The 20,426-nt window shown below is 33.9% G+C and overlaps 1 protein-coding gene across 1 annotated transcript in view; it reads left to right on the top strand.

The window, feature by feature from the left end:
• The window catches only part of LOC140447192 (serine protease inhibitor 27A-like), an 82,148-nt gene that overhangs the window by 18,494 nt on the left and 43,228 nt on the right, over positions 1-20,426 (top strand). The window contains exon 3 of the mRNA XM_072539704.1: positions 14,226-14,402. Within this exon, the coding sequence (XP_072395805.1) occupies positions 14,226-14,402 (177 nt within the window). The remainder of the gene's footprint in view (positions 1-14,225; positions 14,403-20,426) is intronic.

The raw sequence follows: 20,426 nt of genomic DNA, 5'->3' as shown, positions 1-20,426 counted from the left end.
TTTGCTGAACTCCATTAAAAATTACGTTAGCATTTAATCCTGCAATGTCCAAAATGCGAAACCATATTACTTGAGGCCATCTACGAGTTCTTCTGCCAGTTTTATAGCATGCACATTTCTTATCCAATAAATCCACCCCACCTTTTGTCTCGTTGTAAAAATTTATAATCTCTGGCTTTCCATTAACCATTGTATTGGAATGATGTATAGTTGACACTAACAACACTGCACGATTTTTCTTAGGAACAAAAGATACAAGGCTCTCGCTTCCTGTAAAACCAAATAAGGCAGAATTAGGTGGCCTGTTTTTTTGGGGTTGAAATTCAGCAGGAACCTCTCTTTTGTTTCTTTTTAGAGTTCCAACATATGAAATTTTATGGCTTCTCAGTTCTTTTATGAGCTCAATGGACGAAAACCAATTATCTGCTGTTATGTTTCTATTTGTACCAGAAATTGGTGGAATAAGTGTCAAAACATCTAGAGTGGGGATGAATAACTTTTTTGGATTTGCTCTGCGTATATCTTTTCCAGTATATAGAAAACCATTTAGCAAATAATGTGTCTTAGAGTCTACTAAACACTGCATTTTCAGACCGTATTTGTCTGGCCTATTTCTGAGATACATCCTGAATTGGCACCTTCCTCTAAATGCAATAAGCATTTCATATATTGTGAGATATTCACCACAGCTATAATTGGACTGGCAATTAATTATAAACATATTAAAAATATAGCTGCCAGTTTATCTCCGTGCGCAATACGTTCTTGTCTAGTAGCTGGGTCGTCAAAACAAAGGCTTCCAAGCAAAAAATAAAATCGGTTTAGTGACATGGTTGCTCGAAATATATCACGGCCAGTACCATTCGTAGCAAATAAAGACCTTAAATCTTCATTATTGGATTTAAATACCCCAGCTAAATATAATAAGCCTAAGAAGGCCTTTAATTCAATTATGTTAAGATGATTGGTATATTGACACGATAAATTGTATAAATTATATTTAGAAGCCATATTAGTTATTCGTTCATTGGTTTTCTCAAGAATTTCTTGCAATATATCGTGGCTAATAATACATTCCCAAGCATCAACTGGTTTATCTGGCATACTAGCTCGAGCTTTTCCAATAACACCAGGTAAATGACTAATTAAATTATGCTTACGTGTACGAGAAAAAGTGGGAGAAGTTTTAGACCACTTGTACCTATTTTTGCCATAAAACACATCCCTTGAGTCAGCTATATCACTTTCTTCACCCGAATATTCACTACCAGTTTCGGAATTATTAATTTGCCAATTTTTTTCGTCATCATCGTCCCATTCCTTTTCACTGTCTGTTTCGTGATCACTGTGTTCACTAGCCTGGTCTAAAAACTCACTATCACTATCTAGTCCATTGTCCATAATTTTTTGTCCCTCCTCTTCAAGTTCTTTCTGTATCAGAGGACGTTTATTGCGACTACACCCCGCCATTTCAAATTACTCGTTAATTGCACTAGAAACACTTATACCATAAGCGGGTCAAAATTGACCCTATGCGTGCCTAACTCTGCAGTAGTAACAGATAAACTAACGGAATTTTCGTAGATCGATAAATCACCTACCGGTCGAAAATTAGCAGAAAGCGCGCAATGCTCAATCTATGTTTCGGTAGCGAAACTTGGCATTAAAAACGCGGGGGGTCAATTTTGACCCCGCCATGGTACTTAAGGGTTAAAATAATATATGCTAGAAAGATTTGGGAGAGAGTTTCTAGCGCCAAATGCGGACGAGCCGAAACTAACTTCATTTGGCGGCAAATTCAAAACGTAGGTTCTGAATTTTAGGTGGCAAATTCAAAAAATATTCTTTTAATGGAAAATAAAAATAGTCATAAAGTAAGAAATATAAACTTATACCAAAAAATATATTCTCTTTGTTCAAAAATATAGTATACACTTACGCGTTTTTATATATAAATGTATAAATAATCAGCAGAGAGAGTATATATTATGGTACAGGAAAGTTTTTATTTATTATTTTCTGACTATATCTGCTCCATTACATTAGCAAATCAAAGTCCGGAATACAACAAAATAAAACACAGATATCCTGACACTTGTTTATTTGTATAATTTTATTTGATAAAGTATTGGCAACAAAAATTCTCCTACTCATTCCTTAAGCTCTTGACAGGGCTTTTGTAAACACAATGCCTTCATATAGGGATTTCTTCACCAATCTTCATTTAATCTTTCCATCATGTTGGAGATCTTCCTTTTGATAAACAAATATATATGCCTCAATATTAATTAGTACTGGTTTGTTATAAGTTCCATACCTTCTTTAAAGGACCATCTGTAGGCAATAAGGTGTAAACTCTAGCATTTACCTCTTCAGGATCATCACAAATTAGCATGTAACTATTTCTCAGAAGTAGAAGGTACATGAATATCTATAATAATGAAATATTATTAAAATTAAAAATGTATGACTTTTTTTATAAAATAATGCAACTTTTAGGAAAGCAATTATAAGAGTTTGATTGATTTTAAAATATACATTATATAGTATATAAATAAAAGGTTTATGTTGGTTAGGATTTAAAGGTAATTTAACTTCTTCTTCTTCTTTAACGATACTCCAGCCCAAATTGAGCCTTGGCCTCCTTGATTTTTTGCCTCCACCCTTGCTTGTTTGTGGCTGATCTCCATACACGGGTTCCTAAAAGGGCTTGTGGGTCCTTATTTACTGTGTTTTTTCCAGCGCTTTCTTGGCTTTCCAACCGGTCTCTTTTCCTGCATTCTAGCATTCAGTGCTCTTTTTGGTAGCCTATCCTCTCCCATTCTTATTACATGTCCGGCCCATTGCAATCTTTGTATTCTAAAGAAATCTGACAGTGGTGCTTCCTTATAACGTTGATAAAGCTCGTTGCTGTATCGACTTCTAAAGATTTCGTTTTCCCTCACAGGTCCTAGTATTCTCTTCAGTACTTTCCTTTCGAATGTGTCGAGTTTGCTTTTGGATGTTTCTTTCAGGACCTATGCTGCACCGCCATTGGCTGAATTAAGGTTTTATAGATTCTCATCTTTGTATTTCGGTGGACATTTTTAGACCGAAATATATGGGAGAGGGCAAAATAAGCTCTGTTGGCCTGCGTTATTCTCTTCCGTATTTCTCCATTTTCTGATCCGTCGGCATATATTTCTACTCCCAAGTATGTAAACTTTCCAACCGTTTCAATGTTATCTTCATGTATAATGTTTTGTGGGACTATATTTCTTCTCGTCTGTATCATTATTTTTGCTTTTTTCGGTGTTAATTTCCAGATCTAGCCTTTTTGTTTGCGTTTTTAACTCTGCGTATGTTTCTTGTACTCCTCGTTGAGCTTGCGCTTGTTTCCTCGTTCAATTTGCATTTCCCTAACCGCATACTCCAGTGCCAGGTCAAACAAAGTATTCCTGAGTATACACATGCCTGAGTTTCATTCACTGTGGCTTTAATGAGTCTAATTAGTTTATGTGATATTGCCAATTCAGCCAATATAATGTAAAGTTTGTTCCTTTTGACTGAGTCGTATACATGTTTGAAGTCTACAAACACGTTGTGAACATTAGTGTCATATTCATATGAATTACTAAAGATCTGTTTAAATGTAAATATTTGATGCAGTGTCGATCTTCCCCATCGGAAGCGCGTCTGATACTCTCCAATAATATTTTCTGCTAGTGGTTGGAGCCGCTGGTATATGCTGTACATAGTAGACAAATTCCCTGGTAGTTTTTGCACTGGAGTTTGTTTCCTTTTTATAGATCGGCCATACTATACTTTTCTTCCAGTCGTCGGGTATTTTCTCTTCTTGCCATATGTCTTTGATGGGCGCGTAGATGTGACTTGCTAGGTGGTCTCCACCTACCTTATACAATTCTGCTGGTATTTCGTCAGCTCCCGGGGCTTTATTGTTTTTCAGGGCCTTAATAGCTTCGAGAACTTTCTCTATTCATTCTATATCTCTTCTACATAGTTCGTACCCATTTCATCTTCATAGGGCAAGCAAAATAAACGCAATAAAGCAAGCAAGCTAATCTTGCTGGATAAAGGAAAAAGGCTCTTCTTTCCTAAAATAAAGAACACAAGAACACAAACAATGGCTTTTCTAACTGACTTTTCTAAAATAAACAAAATGGTTCAGAGAGATAAATTAAACATTTATTGTGTCTCACCACAAACAGTTACAAAAATACAGATGGCACAAAAATTACTATATTAATAGTTACAAAGATTTATACCAAAAATAACACAGAAAACTTACATGTCATTATTCTTTTACAAACTCGGAAGATACTACAAAAACTTACAAATGTTACTGGGCTATAAACTGTAGCAAATAAAAAATTATTACAAATAAAGAATTATCTTTTTAAATATTGAAAGCAATTATTTAAAAAAAAAATGTCTGTCGTTACTTCAAAGTTAAAACAAAAAAAGTTACCTGATTTCACCAAAAAAAAAAGCACTAGTTTCTGAGGGTTGAAACTGGATTGGAAATCTCTGAAAACGAACAAATTTATCTCCAAACTGCCAAAAAGCCTGGGATGACAACCAGGGAGAAACACAACGAGAATGGAAATAACGATTTTTCCAAACCTCACTTAAACTGCAACTGTTGACTTTTCAATACTACACATTTAACTGCTACTGTCACTTTATACTATATTCCATGACAAAAAAAGGTAAACGAAAAGATTACGAATTTGAAAATAAATTCGGACTCCAATAAAACTAAACACGCCTTTAACAGCGGCCGGCCGTACCGAGAGTGAGCAATTATTTTTGCGGCAAAACTTCTCAGCGATCTCAATGAATGTTTATTTGAAACGCAGAATATTTAGCCGTTTCGATCAAAGAACAATATCAAAGAATTTGCGTCCGTGATGTAAACAAACTTTAAAATGGTTTACATTAACTTCGGCGACGCAAAAAGAACGAAATACTATTTGGGTTTTAACTCGTACGATAGGAACAGAGAAACATGCAAAACATTCTTCGTTATTTTAATACATATATGAGGGAATTTCAATTTAATACATATACGAGGGGATTTCAAAATATATATCAAGGAAAATGCAAATGTTATAGTTCAACTTTGGAATGCTATATCATTTTGGTATTGTACCTTCTTCTCTTTTAGCAATGTTTAGTAGATATGTAAAAATTGATGTATGTATACTATTTTTATCTCCTATTTGTAAAATTTGGGATACAATGTTTTAGAACGCCATTTGCAATTTGCAAAGACATGGATTACAATGTTACAATGAGCACATTTAACGAACAGTCGATTTTTTGCAGCATTGTATTAACATCCCTTTATTGTTCAATAGTGTCTGTTTTGGTAAGCTAAATCTTGGATAACTATACGAGGGGAAACAAAACTACCAAAAAATCTGTTATTAGTTTATCAATATTTATATAGTTGCTAAACTATAACATTCATCACGTTACAATTGTGGGTTTTTTTAAGCCCTTTTCTCTATTCGAATTGCCGAATATAGGCCTCTCCTAATTCTTGCCATTCATCTTTGTTGTTTATAAGACGCTTCCACATTGGCCCTGCAGTTCTTTTAATATCGTTGCTCCATCGCATTTGCGGTCTTCCTCGTGGTCTTTTGGCTTCATATGGCCACCAATTCCCGATTTCTTTATTCCATCGGTCATCCAGGTAAGACGTTCGTTATGTCCAGCCCATTTCCATTTTAGTTTAGCTGCCAGATCGACAGCATCTTTTACTTTTGTTCTATTACGAATGTTTTCATTGGTTTTATGGTCTTTAAGTGAGATACCCAGCATCTGTCGTTCCATAGCTCTCTGAGTTTTTCTGATCTTCTCCATGTTTATTTTAGTGAATGTCCAGGCACGTCCAGGTTTGAGCTCCATATGTAAGTACAGGTAGGATACAAGAATTAAATACTTTGGTTCACAGTTTTTGATGTATATTTTTATTTTTAAGTACGTATGAGAGTCTTCCGAATGCTGCCCATCCCATTTTTACACGTCTGCTTATTTCGGTAGTCTGATTTTCTTTGCTCTGATTTTCTTTACAATTGAGTTGGTTACTTATTTATTGTTAGATTCACATTAGAAAAAATATCCCAAAGGTTTCTCTAATTTAAAATTTACGTAAAAATGCACGAACTTTAATTAATGCATTAATATTATTAAGACAATATCAAAAGAATATTTTTTTTTTCATTGCACATGCATTGGTAGCGTATAAAATCCGATCCTGGTTAATAACGCTGTTAATTCTCAATATTTTTGTTTATTTCCATTGGTTTGAAATTTATTCAGAGCACTTTTTCATCTTACGTTAATTAATTAAATTATCCAAATACAGCCGGTTTCAAAAGAGAAGCCAAAGCCAGTGGAAATATTTATGAGATTGAGAGATGAAATATAGAAAAAATCGAAGTAATCTACAGCCGGTTTTTTAAAAGCGTCGTTAGTTATGAAATTCTGTGCACAGAATGTTTCTTATTACTTAGGCAGGCAGAAAATGTAATGGACATGCTTTTTACGCTTTTTAGATGTGCGTGTCTAGACGGCTTTGGTCATTAAAATTACAAAACTATTGTTACTATTGCACATTAGTATAACGGTGGTCTTCATTACAGCGTTTTTGATATCTTCTACAGTTGTGTACAAGTTTGTTTACAAATGATACACCATTTTTGTTTTAAATCACAGTAAATGTCAGTGATAAAGATAATTAAATCAGCCTGTATTTTATGACTAACTAAACAAAAAATCAATTGTCTTTCAATTAGAGTTTAACACACCTAGTTTCACGATTTTTGAAGACCATGGCCGTATTAAAAAAATTGAATTTAGCTACCTAAAACTTATGTTTTTTAAGTACTGTTCTACGGCGAATGACGAAACTTGAATCCCTACCCTTACAGATGCATTCACAAGAAAACATGAAAATTTTGAAATGTGGTAACACAGATGCATGCTGAGAGAGCAAGAAGCAAGCATTGAGAAGGAAAGTTTTTAAGCCTGCTCAATTACAAGGTTGGCGTTAAGAGCGTAGGCGCAAAATTTCGGGCCAATGCCTTTTAAATGCATTCATTTTTTTTTTTTTTTCGAATACTGATAAAACTAATAAATATTTTTGATAAATTTAAACGCAGAATGAAAGATTACATTACTACCGATGGCCGAAAGTTACTTACTAAAGAATAAAAAAAAGTTTTTTTGAATGAGATATTTGAAATTAAAAATCACACTAAATTTTCTCTTCTTTTTCACCCCTGTATCTTATTAAAATAAACATTATAGAAGTTTTCAGGGACTTTCGGCACTCAGTAATAATGTAATCTTTCAATCTGCGTTTAAATTTTTCATAAATACTTATTAGTTTTCTCAGGATTCGAAAAAAACCAATGCATTTAAAAAGCATTGGCCCGAAATTTTGCGCCTACGCTCTTAAAGGTTATTATCAAAACTGTCATAGATACAATTAAAAAAACTTCTTACACCTGTCTTAGCAGATTTTGCCCTCAGTGGAAAGTCATTACAAGTGAAAATGTACTCAAAGCTAATACTTGAACAGCACGCGATTCATAGCTAAATTTATGACGGAGATAATTCGGAAATTGTTAGCTTAATAACATATCGCATGATTGTTGGCATTGAATACACCTACCTTTTTTTCATTCGAAGAAGGACCAATGTCTCACTTGTGTCAAGTACTACTACTCTACTACTAGTTGTTTTGTAATAATTATATTGTAACGAAATATTTTGCCTACCATAGGGGTATTACTATTAGGGGTAGAAGATTGGGGATTGAAATTACTGGGGGCAAAGATAAGGCAAGCAAAATAAACGCTACTTGTGCGAACGGCACTCAGGGTTTTGGTAGGAGAGCTGGGGTCGTGGATAAGTAAAAGACAAGGGGGTTGGATTGGGGCAACTACAAAAAAATGAAATAAAGGGGTACTTATACAAATCTCTTGGAACAAACAAAACAGAAAGAAACAGGAAACACCTCTAGTAATTTATATAGAGCGCCACTTTGAGGTGCCTAATTATAACCATCACAACAGCTAGTTGTAACTGGAGATATAATTGTTAAACATAAAAACATATCTTTTTCAAATAAAACTCAAAAAGGGTTAGTTAAAAAGGAATAAACAAAATGTTAAAAAACAAAATTTAACATTTATTGTGTCTTACCACAAACAGTTACAAAACATAGAGAACACAAGAATGCTCAAAAAAGACAATACAAAAATATTACCACAATAGTCACAAAACACAAAGAACTTACATGTCATCTACTGATTTACAAACTCAGGAGATGCTACAAAAACTTACAAAATAGCATGGAGGTTAACCTTTTTTTTTAATAAAACAAATAAAATCAAAATAATAAAACGAGCTGTCATAAGTTAACAATAAATTTAAAAAAAAAAAACTGAACACACAAATTGACAGCTAAAGTCAAACTCTAAAATTTTACAATTTAAAAAAAACAAAAATTTAAATTGTTACGAAAGCAATTATTTCTCTAAAAAATGTCTGTCTTTACTTGAAAATTAAACACAGAAAAAGTTACCTGAACCTCACTAAGCTTCATTCTGCATGTCTGGGGTCGGGAACTATACTGGGGGCAGATCCGGGATGACGATCAGGGATAAGAAGATGAGGGAGGAAGCCAGCACCGGCTGGATCACAACCTTGAAAACCCGTCTCCTTCAAAGACTGGAACAGGCACAGCACAATGGCAACATGAGGCCATCTTCAAAAACTATCGTAAAACTGCTACTATCACTTCATGCTACATTTCCATGAAAAGGGGCCAAAAACAAGAAAACAAAAATTTGACGGTGAATTTGTGGATCCATACTTGTGATCCACACAGCGAACCAAGTAAGAATTAATCTACACCTGCACCTACGGCGACCCAAGTACGAATGACGAATTTAAAAATTCGTTCATATAAGTTGAAAATAAACAAACACTTTACAGGAATTAAAACGCAGAAGATTCCATTTCTACGACGTACCAAAATTATAAGGCAACTTCGAATAAAACATTAAAAGAAAATGCTGAGAAAGTACACATCTTTACAATAATAAACAACTCTAAAATGATTTATATCATTTTTCGACGCTAAGAAAGAATTGAAAACATTTGGGTTCCAACACGTACGATAGGAACAAAATTACATCAAAAACATTCTTAGATCTCTCAAACATATATGAGGGGACCTCAATATATCACATATACGAGGGGACTTAAATATAAAATGTTACAATATAAGGAACATCTGCGGAGAAAGGATCAATCACAAGAAGCAGATACGGAAATAGCTAAAAATGATACATCTTTCATGTCGGCTTCATTCTATTTGCAAAGTGTACTGCAAATTCCGCCATCTAATCTGTCTTTGACTTATTACATGTAAAATCTATAGTGAAATTCCCACTGAGAGTGCAGTATGATTAAGATAGGACAATGGTTTTCTTATGAAGAATAAACGCACAGTGTTTTTGGCCTTCGCCAGCTATAGATTGCTCACTCAAGAGCGTCGTACAGGACCGGCTTGGATAAATTGCATCTTCCGGCAAAAAGAGTATAATATTTTATATTATGTATAAAGTCGAATAAAAAATCATTGTTTAAGTTGTAATAACTGAATACTTCACGAAATATATAAAAAGCTTGGAAAGTACTATTTTTTTTATTACAAAGCTCGAATAGTTTCGAGGTAGATTTACGAAATTAGACAAAAATTGTAAAAATACATATATACAAATACGTAGTAATGTCAGCACAGCAACTATACTCAGACAATACTAGAAGAAACTCTGAAAGTGAATATAAAAGTGAACCCTCCCCCAAAATATTGAAAACAGAAGTTGTAAGGGCAATCAAACAGAGTAAATATGGAAAAGCACCAGGCCCAGACGACATATACATAGAGGTTCTAACAATGTTGAGTGAAGACAATAAAGACGTCTTGGTAGATCTTTTTAATGACATTTATGGGTCCGGTCAAATACCACAGGATTGGCTTCAATCAACCTTTATACCAATCCCAAAAAAGCCAAACGCTAATAGTTGCGACCAATTCCGAATAATCAGCTTATTAATCCAGGTCCTAAAACTCTTCATAAAGATAATTCACACAAGAATATACAATAAATGTGAAAGAAATATTAGCCACACACAGTTCGGTTTCAGACAAGGATTTGGCACAAGAGAAGCACTTTATAGCTTAACTGTCCTACTTCAAAAATGCAGAGATCAGCAAATAGATGTCTTCCTATGCTTTATAGATTACCAGAAAGCGTTCGATTGTGTTAATCATTCAGAATTAGTAAGATTGCTCCAGGAACGTTCGATAGATGAGAATGACCTTAAAATCATAAAGAACCTTTATATGAATCAAGTGACATCTGTGATAGTAGGACTGGAATCTACATCATATTTTTTAATCAAAAAAGGTGTACGACAGGGTTGTGTTCTGTCGCCCCTCCTTATTAATCTTTACTCTGAAACGATTTTCGATAGAGCCTTAAGTGACACTGAAGATGGAATCAAAATCAACGGACAGACTATTAGTAATATTCGCTATGCTGATGATACAGTCATAATAGCTGATAGCCAAGAAGCGCTACAATGACTAATAAATAGAATAAACACTGAAGGGGAACGACTGGGCTTGAAGATTAATATAGACAAGACGAAGGTAATGGTGGTTAGCAGAACACGAAATATTCAATTAAATATAAGAGTAAACAATAAGAACATCCAAAAGGTCCTCAAGTTCAGATATCTCGGTAGTTGGATAACTGAAGATCTAGATCCAGACATACAGATACGTAGCAAGATTGAGCAAGCCAGAACAGCATTTATTAATATGAGAACCTTGCTAAGCAACAGCAACCTTAACTTAACGCTTCGATATCGCTTTGTAAAATGTTAAATTTACTCCATACTGCTATATGGTGTAGAAACCTAGACCATAAAGGCCAATGTGATGAACCGATTGGAGGCCTTTAAAATGTGGGTATTTAGAAGAATACTTAAAATTCCCTGGACAGATCACACAACAAATGTTGAAGTATTAAATCGAATGGGCAGAGAACGCCAATGCCAATAATAAAAAGAAAAAAAACTGCTTATCTGGGTCATATATTTCGAAATTCCAAGTACTAATTCTTAAAGCTTATTATAGAAGGGAAGATAGAATGAAAACGAGGCATCAGAAGAAAGAAATACTCATGGCTTAAAAACATATGGGATTGGACAAACCTCGATGTCCATGCTCTCTTTAGAGCAACTCAAGACCAAGAGGAGTATGCCGGAATTGTCGCCAACATCCACTAATTGGATAGGGCACCATAAGAAGAAGAAGTAATGTCAAAAAATTTAATCATATACCGTTTATAAGTAATTAAGGAAAGGCACAATTGGCACAAGGAATTGGCACAAAGTTGAACTCTTTTAATATAAAAAGCAAGGCCAAATTGCATTAAATGGCGATGTGACTAACGAGTAGGTATTTTGGAGTTTATGTGTAGGAGTTTTACATTTAAATATGGTTTGCCAAAACTTCATACTCCAAAGAGTTAAAAATTAGCGGTTTCAAAAAAGAAAACCTATTAACCACATTAAAAAACGGGTTATTAAAGTTTCACAGTCGCGTTTTAATAGCTTTCCAAATGATTAAAGACATTTTGCTTGAGGCCCATATTCTAGATTCCGATTCAGGGAAGCAATAATGGTATAATGTTGTAATATTGTAAATACATAATGTAATGTATTCCATAAATGTAGTTTTAATTTCTTTGTCTAATTTTTGGTTACTGTGTTCATTGTTTTTGATTTTTCGGTGTTTTTACGAGATTATAATTAGTAATGAAACAATAAGTCGCAACTGAATCCTAAAACAATATTAGTTTACAAGCAAAATGCATTAAGTCGTAGCTTTTAAAAAAATTTTGTTTCTGTTTATTGCAATATTGTGGAAACTATGTAAAAACAGGGCATTGTATTTTTTTAATACGTATTTTTTTATTTAAAGTAATAGGTAATCCCAAAAAAATTTAGAAATAGTATGTAAATTCCTTATAATTCCTAAAATTGTTTTTAAACTTGGTGCTTTGGGTAACCCCACGACTAAATTTCCGTGTTTACAAATGTGCAGAAATTACAATTATTTCAATAGTAATAACTGCGATAATATGTTTAATTATACTGTCAGTCAAATTTTAATAGCAATAACTCATAACATGTAATTATTAGTCAAAGTGTATTATTAAATCAATAAAAATTATTATATTAATTAATTAACTCATTGTCTTTTTTGTATTGTATTTTGTTTTTTTACCAATGTTTTTAAAAGTGTTACCTATTTTCATTGGGCTTTGTTTACATATTCTTCTTCTTTTGACATCACAACCCTGGATGGGTTTTTGTCTGTCTGGTTATTTTCTATGTGCCGTCTTTCTCATGCACCAAGCCGTATACGTTTCTCAGTAGGTATCTTTTTTTGTCATTACCCAATTCTCACAACTACGGTTACTACGCGTTTAATTATGCTTTTGTAGATAGTAATTTTGGTTGTTTTGGGGATATTATTTTCATTATCGGGTATTCTTTTGACGGTAATGTACTTGTTTTTTGTTTCGGCTATTTTAAGTCTTTTTTTTTTTCGTGCCTCGGGATCAATTTCCTTGAATACTTCCACTAGTTGTTGCTTTGTCCTACTAACGATAACTTCATCATCTGCATAAGCACTAATTTTTGCTGATTTGGTATCTTACATGGCCGGTTTTTCAAATGATTGCCTCAAGCACTAGGTTAAACAGCATGGAGGGTAGTTCTTCTCGCTGTCTTACTCCTACTCCAGTTCTCCATCTACTCTAAATGCAGCTTTTGAACCCTGCAATGTAATTTTTTTTATTCCGGTATATTTGTTAGGTATACCTAGATTAACGATAATGAGCCACCAACACCAGAGGTGATGACAAACGAAGAAATAAATATTGAGAAGGAAGAGATAAAGGTAGCATTAAGGAAATTAAAAAATATAAAAAAACTTATAAAGTACGGAGAACCAGATCTGACCAAACAACTTTTAAAACTAATCCAAAAAATAATACAACAAAACAGAATTCCTCAAGAATGGAGCTCAAGCATCCTAATACAGAGGAATTAGTTTATTAAACACAACACTAAAATTAAAAACCAAAGTAATAACAAATAAATTAGATGAAATTATAACACTAGCAGAATAACAACAAGGATTTGGGTCAGGAAGATCATGCACCGATGCTATATTTATAACAAGGCAAGTGCAAGAGAAATCATTAGCATACAATATACCAACATATATATGTTTCGTGGACCTTAAGAAGGCATTTGATTGGGTCAAATTGAAGGACGTTGTCCACTTATTGTATGTAAGAGAGATACCTCTAGGAATAATCAAAACGATCGAAAATATCTACCAAAACAACATAATAAAAGTAAAAGTAGAAGAAGAACTAACTGACTCTATTCAAGCTAGCAATGGGATAAGACAGGGAGATTTTCTGGATTTGGCATTTCCACTCATGTCCTTTATTATACAGTGGCTGTATTATAAGGCCAACTTCCCATTCCTACGGCATTAGTTACATGGTCCATATTAATATTATCAGGCAACGAATTCTTCTCCATAGTTTGAATCCTTCATGTTTTATTAATTCTGACTAAATTCGCTCCTGGCCCTTATTGTTTTATAGTTTATTTATTGTCTGAATGACTTCTTCATAATTATTTTCTGTCAGTAGTTATGAGTCCTTGTCTTTACCTATCGTCAATTTTGATTCAAATAATTGTGTGCTTTCTTTTATTCTTTTATAGAATTTTCTACTTTCGAGTCTAGGATTTTTTGTACACATCTTTGCATTATCTTGAATTTTAGATAAACGGGTATTGGTTGAAACAGTAGACTCAAATTTATTGACCACTCCGCAATTAGTCTAGTTATGGCGAGCCATACACTCATTTTAATGAGTAAAAAATAATTTTACCACGCTGCACGCGCGTGTGACACGTATTCTTGTACACTATATCCATCTGATAGACAATTTGACAAATATAGTTTCAACAATATGGGCACTACCAACTGTCAAATTTCAAAACTACCTAATCAATAGATCTAATTATATTCTTTTTTTTTTCAGGAATATTCTCCTACGTATAAAAACTTGTTGGTGTCCCCAATTAGTCTAAGAATCATTTTGGCTCTGCTTTATCAAGGCTCTAGCGGGATAACTAAAAGAGAGTTTGAATCAGTGATGCACTTTACAGACCAACAATCTGTAAGAGAGGAATTTAGAGATATAATTAACAAATTACAGGTAAATATTTAAATTAATTGAATTTATTGCTAAAAGTTTTTTTATTTATAGTTTGTACTTCTGAAAGGTGATGTTTCAATGTAGATCGATCCAGGGCGGCATTTAAAAGACTTTTCAAAGCTTATAAGAAAAATATGACAAGAAAAATATATTTAACTGATCATTTTAAACCACTTCTATCTTTACTAATGTACCACACTCAATTTTAAACATATGCAACCACTTCCGTAACGCTTGCAGCCTAATAAAGCGATCTTCAACTTGACTTGCGGTTCTTCATCTACCTTGACCTGGCCTCCTGGTGTATTTCCTATTTCGCGAAATCTTTGTATTGCATCAAACACTGTATATTCGAGAAATTCCTAAAGCATTTTCGATGTAGGCTGTCCAAGAGGAGGAGTTCTGTCCCCTTTACTTTGGGAAACCTTGGTAGATGATCTCCTCAGAAATCTGTTCACAGAAAGCTTTTATTGTCTAGGATATGCTGATGATATAGCAATCGTTGTCGCAAGCAGCCCTAAATATAGTTGACGACTGGTGTAAACAAGAGAGACTGATGGTCAATGCTCAGAAAACACAAATCGTCAACTTCACCAAAAAACAGCACTACAAGGCCTAAAACCATCGGTGCTGGGAAGAACAGGGATTTTATTTGCCAAAGAAACAAAATACCTTGGGCTACATTTTGATCATAGGCTTACAAGGAATACTCACATCTGAAAACCACACAGAAAGCTACTATGTTTCTGAGCAGATGTAGAAGAATGTGCGGTAAGAATTGGGGACTTAACCCCACAATGACAATTATTATACACAAGGGTTATTAGACCCATGATAACCTATAACTCGGTGACGTGGTGGACAAAGACGTAGCAAGTGGGAGCAATAAGGCTGCTAGGTAATACACATAATACACAAAGGCTAGCATGCCTGTGTATTACGGGGGCCATAAAAACAACTACTACATCGTTCGTTGGAAGTTCTGCTGAATCTACCACCACTTCATATCTTTATACAGGGCGAAGCCAGATTAGTGATGCACAGATTAATCCATAGTCAGCGACATATAAGCCAGATGCATGGTACTGACAACAGAAAGTTAATCGAGGAGCTAAAAGCCGATATTGTGATGGGGAAACCTATCGATGCAACAGCTACGAGATATAGCTTTAATAATAAGTTCACAATTAAGATACCAGACAGGGAAGACTGGAATAAAGGTGTACCCATACAAGCTGCTACTACCTGGTACACGAATGGTTGAAAAACATCAGAGGGTGTGGAAGCCGGCATAGTAGGGACAAATCAAGAGATACATTTCCCGGTAAGCCTATCTAAGGATGCGACAATTTTTCAGGCGGAAATACCGGCAATCCATCACTACGTGGAAGAAATAGAAAGGCAGGAAACAACGTTCTGTTAAGTTGCAATCTTCACAGATAGTCAGGCAGCGCTTAAGGCACTCAATTCTGTAGAGGTCAATTCTGAGCTAGCATGGGAATGCGTGTGTGCCCTACATAAACTAGGAGACCGTAGCAAGGTTACGGTAGACTGGGTAGCGGCTCACGAGGGTCATAAGGGCAATGAAAAAGCAGATGAAATGGCCAAACAAGGCTCATCAATGCCATTCATTGGACCGGAACCCTTCTGCGTCCTAAAATAAAAAGAACGGATACATGGAAGTGGATAGCTCACAAATATTTGGAATGGTGAAGGAATTCACCATTACAAAGACAGGCGAAACAGTTCATTACAGAACATTTGCCAAAATTTACGGCAGACCTACTAAGCAAAGACAGGAAAACAGTCAAAGCCATACTAGGTCTTCTAACAGGGCACTGTAAGCTGAATAGGCACTTGAAGCTGATGGGATTATCAGATGATGACCTGTGCAGATTCTGTCACTTCGAAGAAGAAACAGCAAAGCACATTTTATGCCAGTATGACAGTCTGGCAAATGTGCGGTTCTTTGCATTAGGAGAAGCTGGCAAATAGCTACATGGAAGGTACAGTCTTGAAGCTACTAGACTTTATAAAAGGGGTCAGGCTAGAGAATGTTATCTAGGACTAGAAGAGCACAATAGATCTGAAAAGGTCGCAGTGGAATAGGCCAAAAGGTCACTTCTCTAAATTTAATTTTATCTAATCTAATGTACGCAAAAAGTACATACAAATTAAAAAAAGAAACGTCGAAATCTATAAACAAGAAACAGAGATACAGATAACAGCTCCTTCCTCCTCCCCCGCCCTCACTAGTTTCAAAGCTGACCGATTTTGAAGACCACATTTTTAAGGCTTTGGGAACGATTCCATTAAAATGCAATCTTTTTCGAATGTTTCACAATAAAATCTTAAAGTATGTTCTTTCAGATGATCCTAATAAGCTCTTAATTGTTATAAACAAAGCTGCTATTAATTTATAAAAAAAGGCACCAACTTCGTCCCAAAGTGTCCTAGGTCAATTTTTTTCCTTTTAAATTTGTAAAAAAAATTCAGGCTGTCGAAATATGAAAAAATCAGTTTTTTTGCAGTCTATGGTTAAAAAGTTATTCTAATTGTTTATAATCAAAAAATTGACATGTTTTGCCAAATTATTTTGCAATATTTAAAATTATTTTTTCTTATCTTTTTTAAATAATATTAAAAGAATAAATCTTCTTCGTTTAGAATCGATCCAGATATTTAATATACCTATTTAATATTCTGACTTATATTGGTGCAAAAAAATTTGGGAAACAAATTAAATAACTTTCAAACTCTTTGGCCGCTAGATTTGAAATTTTGATCTTATTTTAAGCACTACAATACCAAACATTATATGTAATATAAAGGTTATAAGCTTATTTTTAAAAAGTTATTAACATTTTTAAAAAAAAATCCGAATTTTGACTTATTTTGCAACTTTCTAAGCAAAAATAAGGATAGGGACGTTTAGAAAACGTCATTTTTAAGGTTTTTATACTTCTCTGCTCAAATTTGTTTCAAACCCTTTACTTTTTGCTGATAGGTTCTGGTTGTAGAGGTCCATACTACTCAAAACAACTGGTCTGCCTGGTCGGACGAGTGTCACGAAAAAAAGCTTATCTCCCTGGGCTATAATGTATTCAAAATCTCTGACCTATTTGTCTGCGACCTTTAATTAACTTTATCGCTTTTGACAGTTGGATATTTCAGAAATTAAAAATATGGAATACTAAATAAATGTTTAACTGCAAATTAACGATAACCGTTTATTTATTGAAATGGACTAAATTAACGGTAGCCAAAAACATACTCGTTGGATTAACTGACATTCCGCTCAACCAAAGATTATTTTCAATAAATTATTAATTATAATAAAGGATTAATAATTGAGGTAAATAAACATTATGAGTGACATAAATGGTCCGAAAGCCCAATCATTTTTATTCTAAAAGTAAGCAATCAATAAAACCAAAAGGTCTGAAACTAAACGACCAAATACTCCAGTCGAGAGATTGATCTGCGCTCTTTAATATACAAAAAGTTTTGAGAGCAATTCACTGAGAGTCCTAATTTAGCCGAATATTTTTTATTTATCTTTGGAATACTTAATTTCAGCCATTTTATTGAGAAGTTCGAATGATCCCTTTTTGGAGGACGTTTTCGACTGCGTCTCAGACAAAGAAAACACAAAATTCTGTATAAATAGAAAAAATAACAAGCTTGGCCTCGAGAAATCCTAAATTGAATAAAAAGTGTAATAATTGTATTGCTTGCGTTTCAGGCGTGGGTTGTTGTGTACATCCAATCTGGAATTTAATATTTCTTTTAACTTAATTCCCTTCGTGTGGCAATTTAATTCACTCGAAGTCATTTATTTAAAGATGTTTACCACTGCTACTTACCTAGTTTTTCGTCTTTCTGAACCCACCAGGTTCATTAATTTTACGTTCTTCTCGAGCATTTTACGCATTAGAATTTTACGTATAAAATTAAAAGTGTTAATATATAATTGGTTTTGTAATTTTTTATTAAATAGAGCAAAACAACAAAGTTAAGCCAAAAAATATTGGCATTCTGATACGAGGTATTTATAGACAGCAACACAGTTAATACACGTTTTGCTGGCATATGCAAGGCAAATTGGTTGCTGACAGGAATATCATTTGTAAAACGCTTTTATGTATGGTACTGATATTTTCCTCGTATTATTTCTTGTGAATATTGTAAAATAATGATTATGTACTAACAATACCTATTTTCAACTAAACCTTGAATTCTATAAACAACATTTTGGTCTATAGTAAAAGCCACAGTTAGAATGCAGTGGTGGTCTTACGGCGCGCAGCGATGCCGCTCATGTCGGCACAGTGGTAGGTTTGTGGTCTTGTGTCTGTATATCGTGGTGTGTGGTGGTTTGGCGATAGACTGAGAAATCGGCCGTTCTTTCGTTAGAAATGCATTGCCTATCTTACCTGCAATGCGCTCTAACTGTGACTTCTACTATACAGTTCATCCAGTTTCAACATGACTTGTCGGTACACGCGGTCGATGGGTGTGGCGGTGTCGTCATAGCAGTCCCAAGTTTTGTCATTGGTTAGAAATTAAATGCTTACGTTCTTCAATTTTAACAGTGACGAACCGACTTATTGTGTTTCTTAGTTACGTTTCGTATTCTTCGTATGATAAATATTGTTTATAGTGTTAATTTAAACTGTGTGGATAAATTTGTTTATAGTGTTAATTTAGACTTGTGCCATTGTACCTGTGTGTTCATTCTATTTTCGGCTTAATTTTACAAGTGAGTATGCTTCTGTTCATTTATTTTAATAAATATAAGTTTACTATTTTATTTGGGAATAAAGCCACATTTTAAGTAGGAAATTAAATTTATTTGACGTTTTGATTTCCACTTCGGAAATTAAACATTAATGTTTGGTATTCTTATACAAATTTAATTTCAAACCTAAATTGTGGCTTTATTCCTAAACAAAAGAGTAAATTACATAAGATGCCACAAGAAAATAGCTTCAGAACAATATTAATAAATATAAGGAATAAATATCTTCTTCTTATAGTGCTTGTCAGTTTCGGATGTTTACCATCATCATGGCAATCTGTACTTTGCTTTTTTTGCTTTGATTGTTGTGTTGAACCACGCACGTAGATTACTCAGCCAGGAAATCCTTAGCCTTGTTTGGCCCCGTTTTCCTTCTACTTTTTCCTGTAAAATTGGTTGTAGCAATCCATATCTTTCGTTGTTCCTCATAAAGTGATAACAGAGATAACCTATTTTGGTTTTTCATTCCTAATAAAACGTTCTGACTAGTAACGTGGTCGGTATATCTTTAGGATTCGATGATAGAGCTACATTTCGAAAGCCTCCTTTATGTTACAGGTCATGTCTGTAAGAGTCCACGCCTCAACTCCACACAACAGTATAGGAACATATAACATCGTAGTAACGTGGTTTCGAAAAACGTTACCGACTTTGGAGAATAAAGCCGTTATTGTTCTATAGTTTATTTTTATGAACGAGAGAGTAATTAGCATAATTTTAACTGGTAGCTCCGACCACTCCATGGGCGTGCTCAAGATTAATTGAAAAATTACTTTGAATAATTGTAAAAAATAAATGAATTATTTCAGTGTTATAAAGTGTTATGTGTATGTAAACAAAAGTGACCTCTTTTATCACACACTATATTAGAACTGACTGGCCTACATTAAAAAGAGTTTTAAAAAATTCACATTTTTTTTAATTTTTAAAAATTACAAAAGAGAAAAAGAGTTTTTAAAACCGTCTAAGGTATGTTAAATAGATGAATAAAAATATTAATATAAAACTTACAGCTACTTGTTACAAATCCAAATCAGATTCAGAAGATGAACTTTCAGAACCAAGATTTATAATAACTGGCTCGATCATTTTATCAGTAATATTGTCCAGCTTCCACATTTTTTCCTTTTCTTTAATAGTGTGATTTACTGCCTTTTCCCAGTTTTCAGGTTTTACATTATTTACGGCCTCCAAAAACAACTGTTTAACATCATAAATTTTAA

This window comes from Diabrotica undecimpunctata, chromosome 8 (assembly GCF_040954645.1).
Source record: "Diabrotica undecimpunctata isolate CICGRU chromosome 8, icDiaUnde3, whole genome shotgun sequence".
Classification (NCBI taxonomy): Eukaryota; Metazoa; Arthropoda; class Insecta; order Coleoptera; family Chrysomelidae; genus Diabrotica; species Diabrotica undecimpunctata.
The sequence above is the reverse complement of the archived record's forward strand: the minus strand, read 5'-3'. Positions and strand labels throughout refer to the sequence as shown.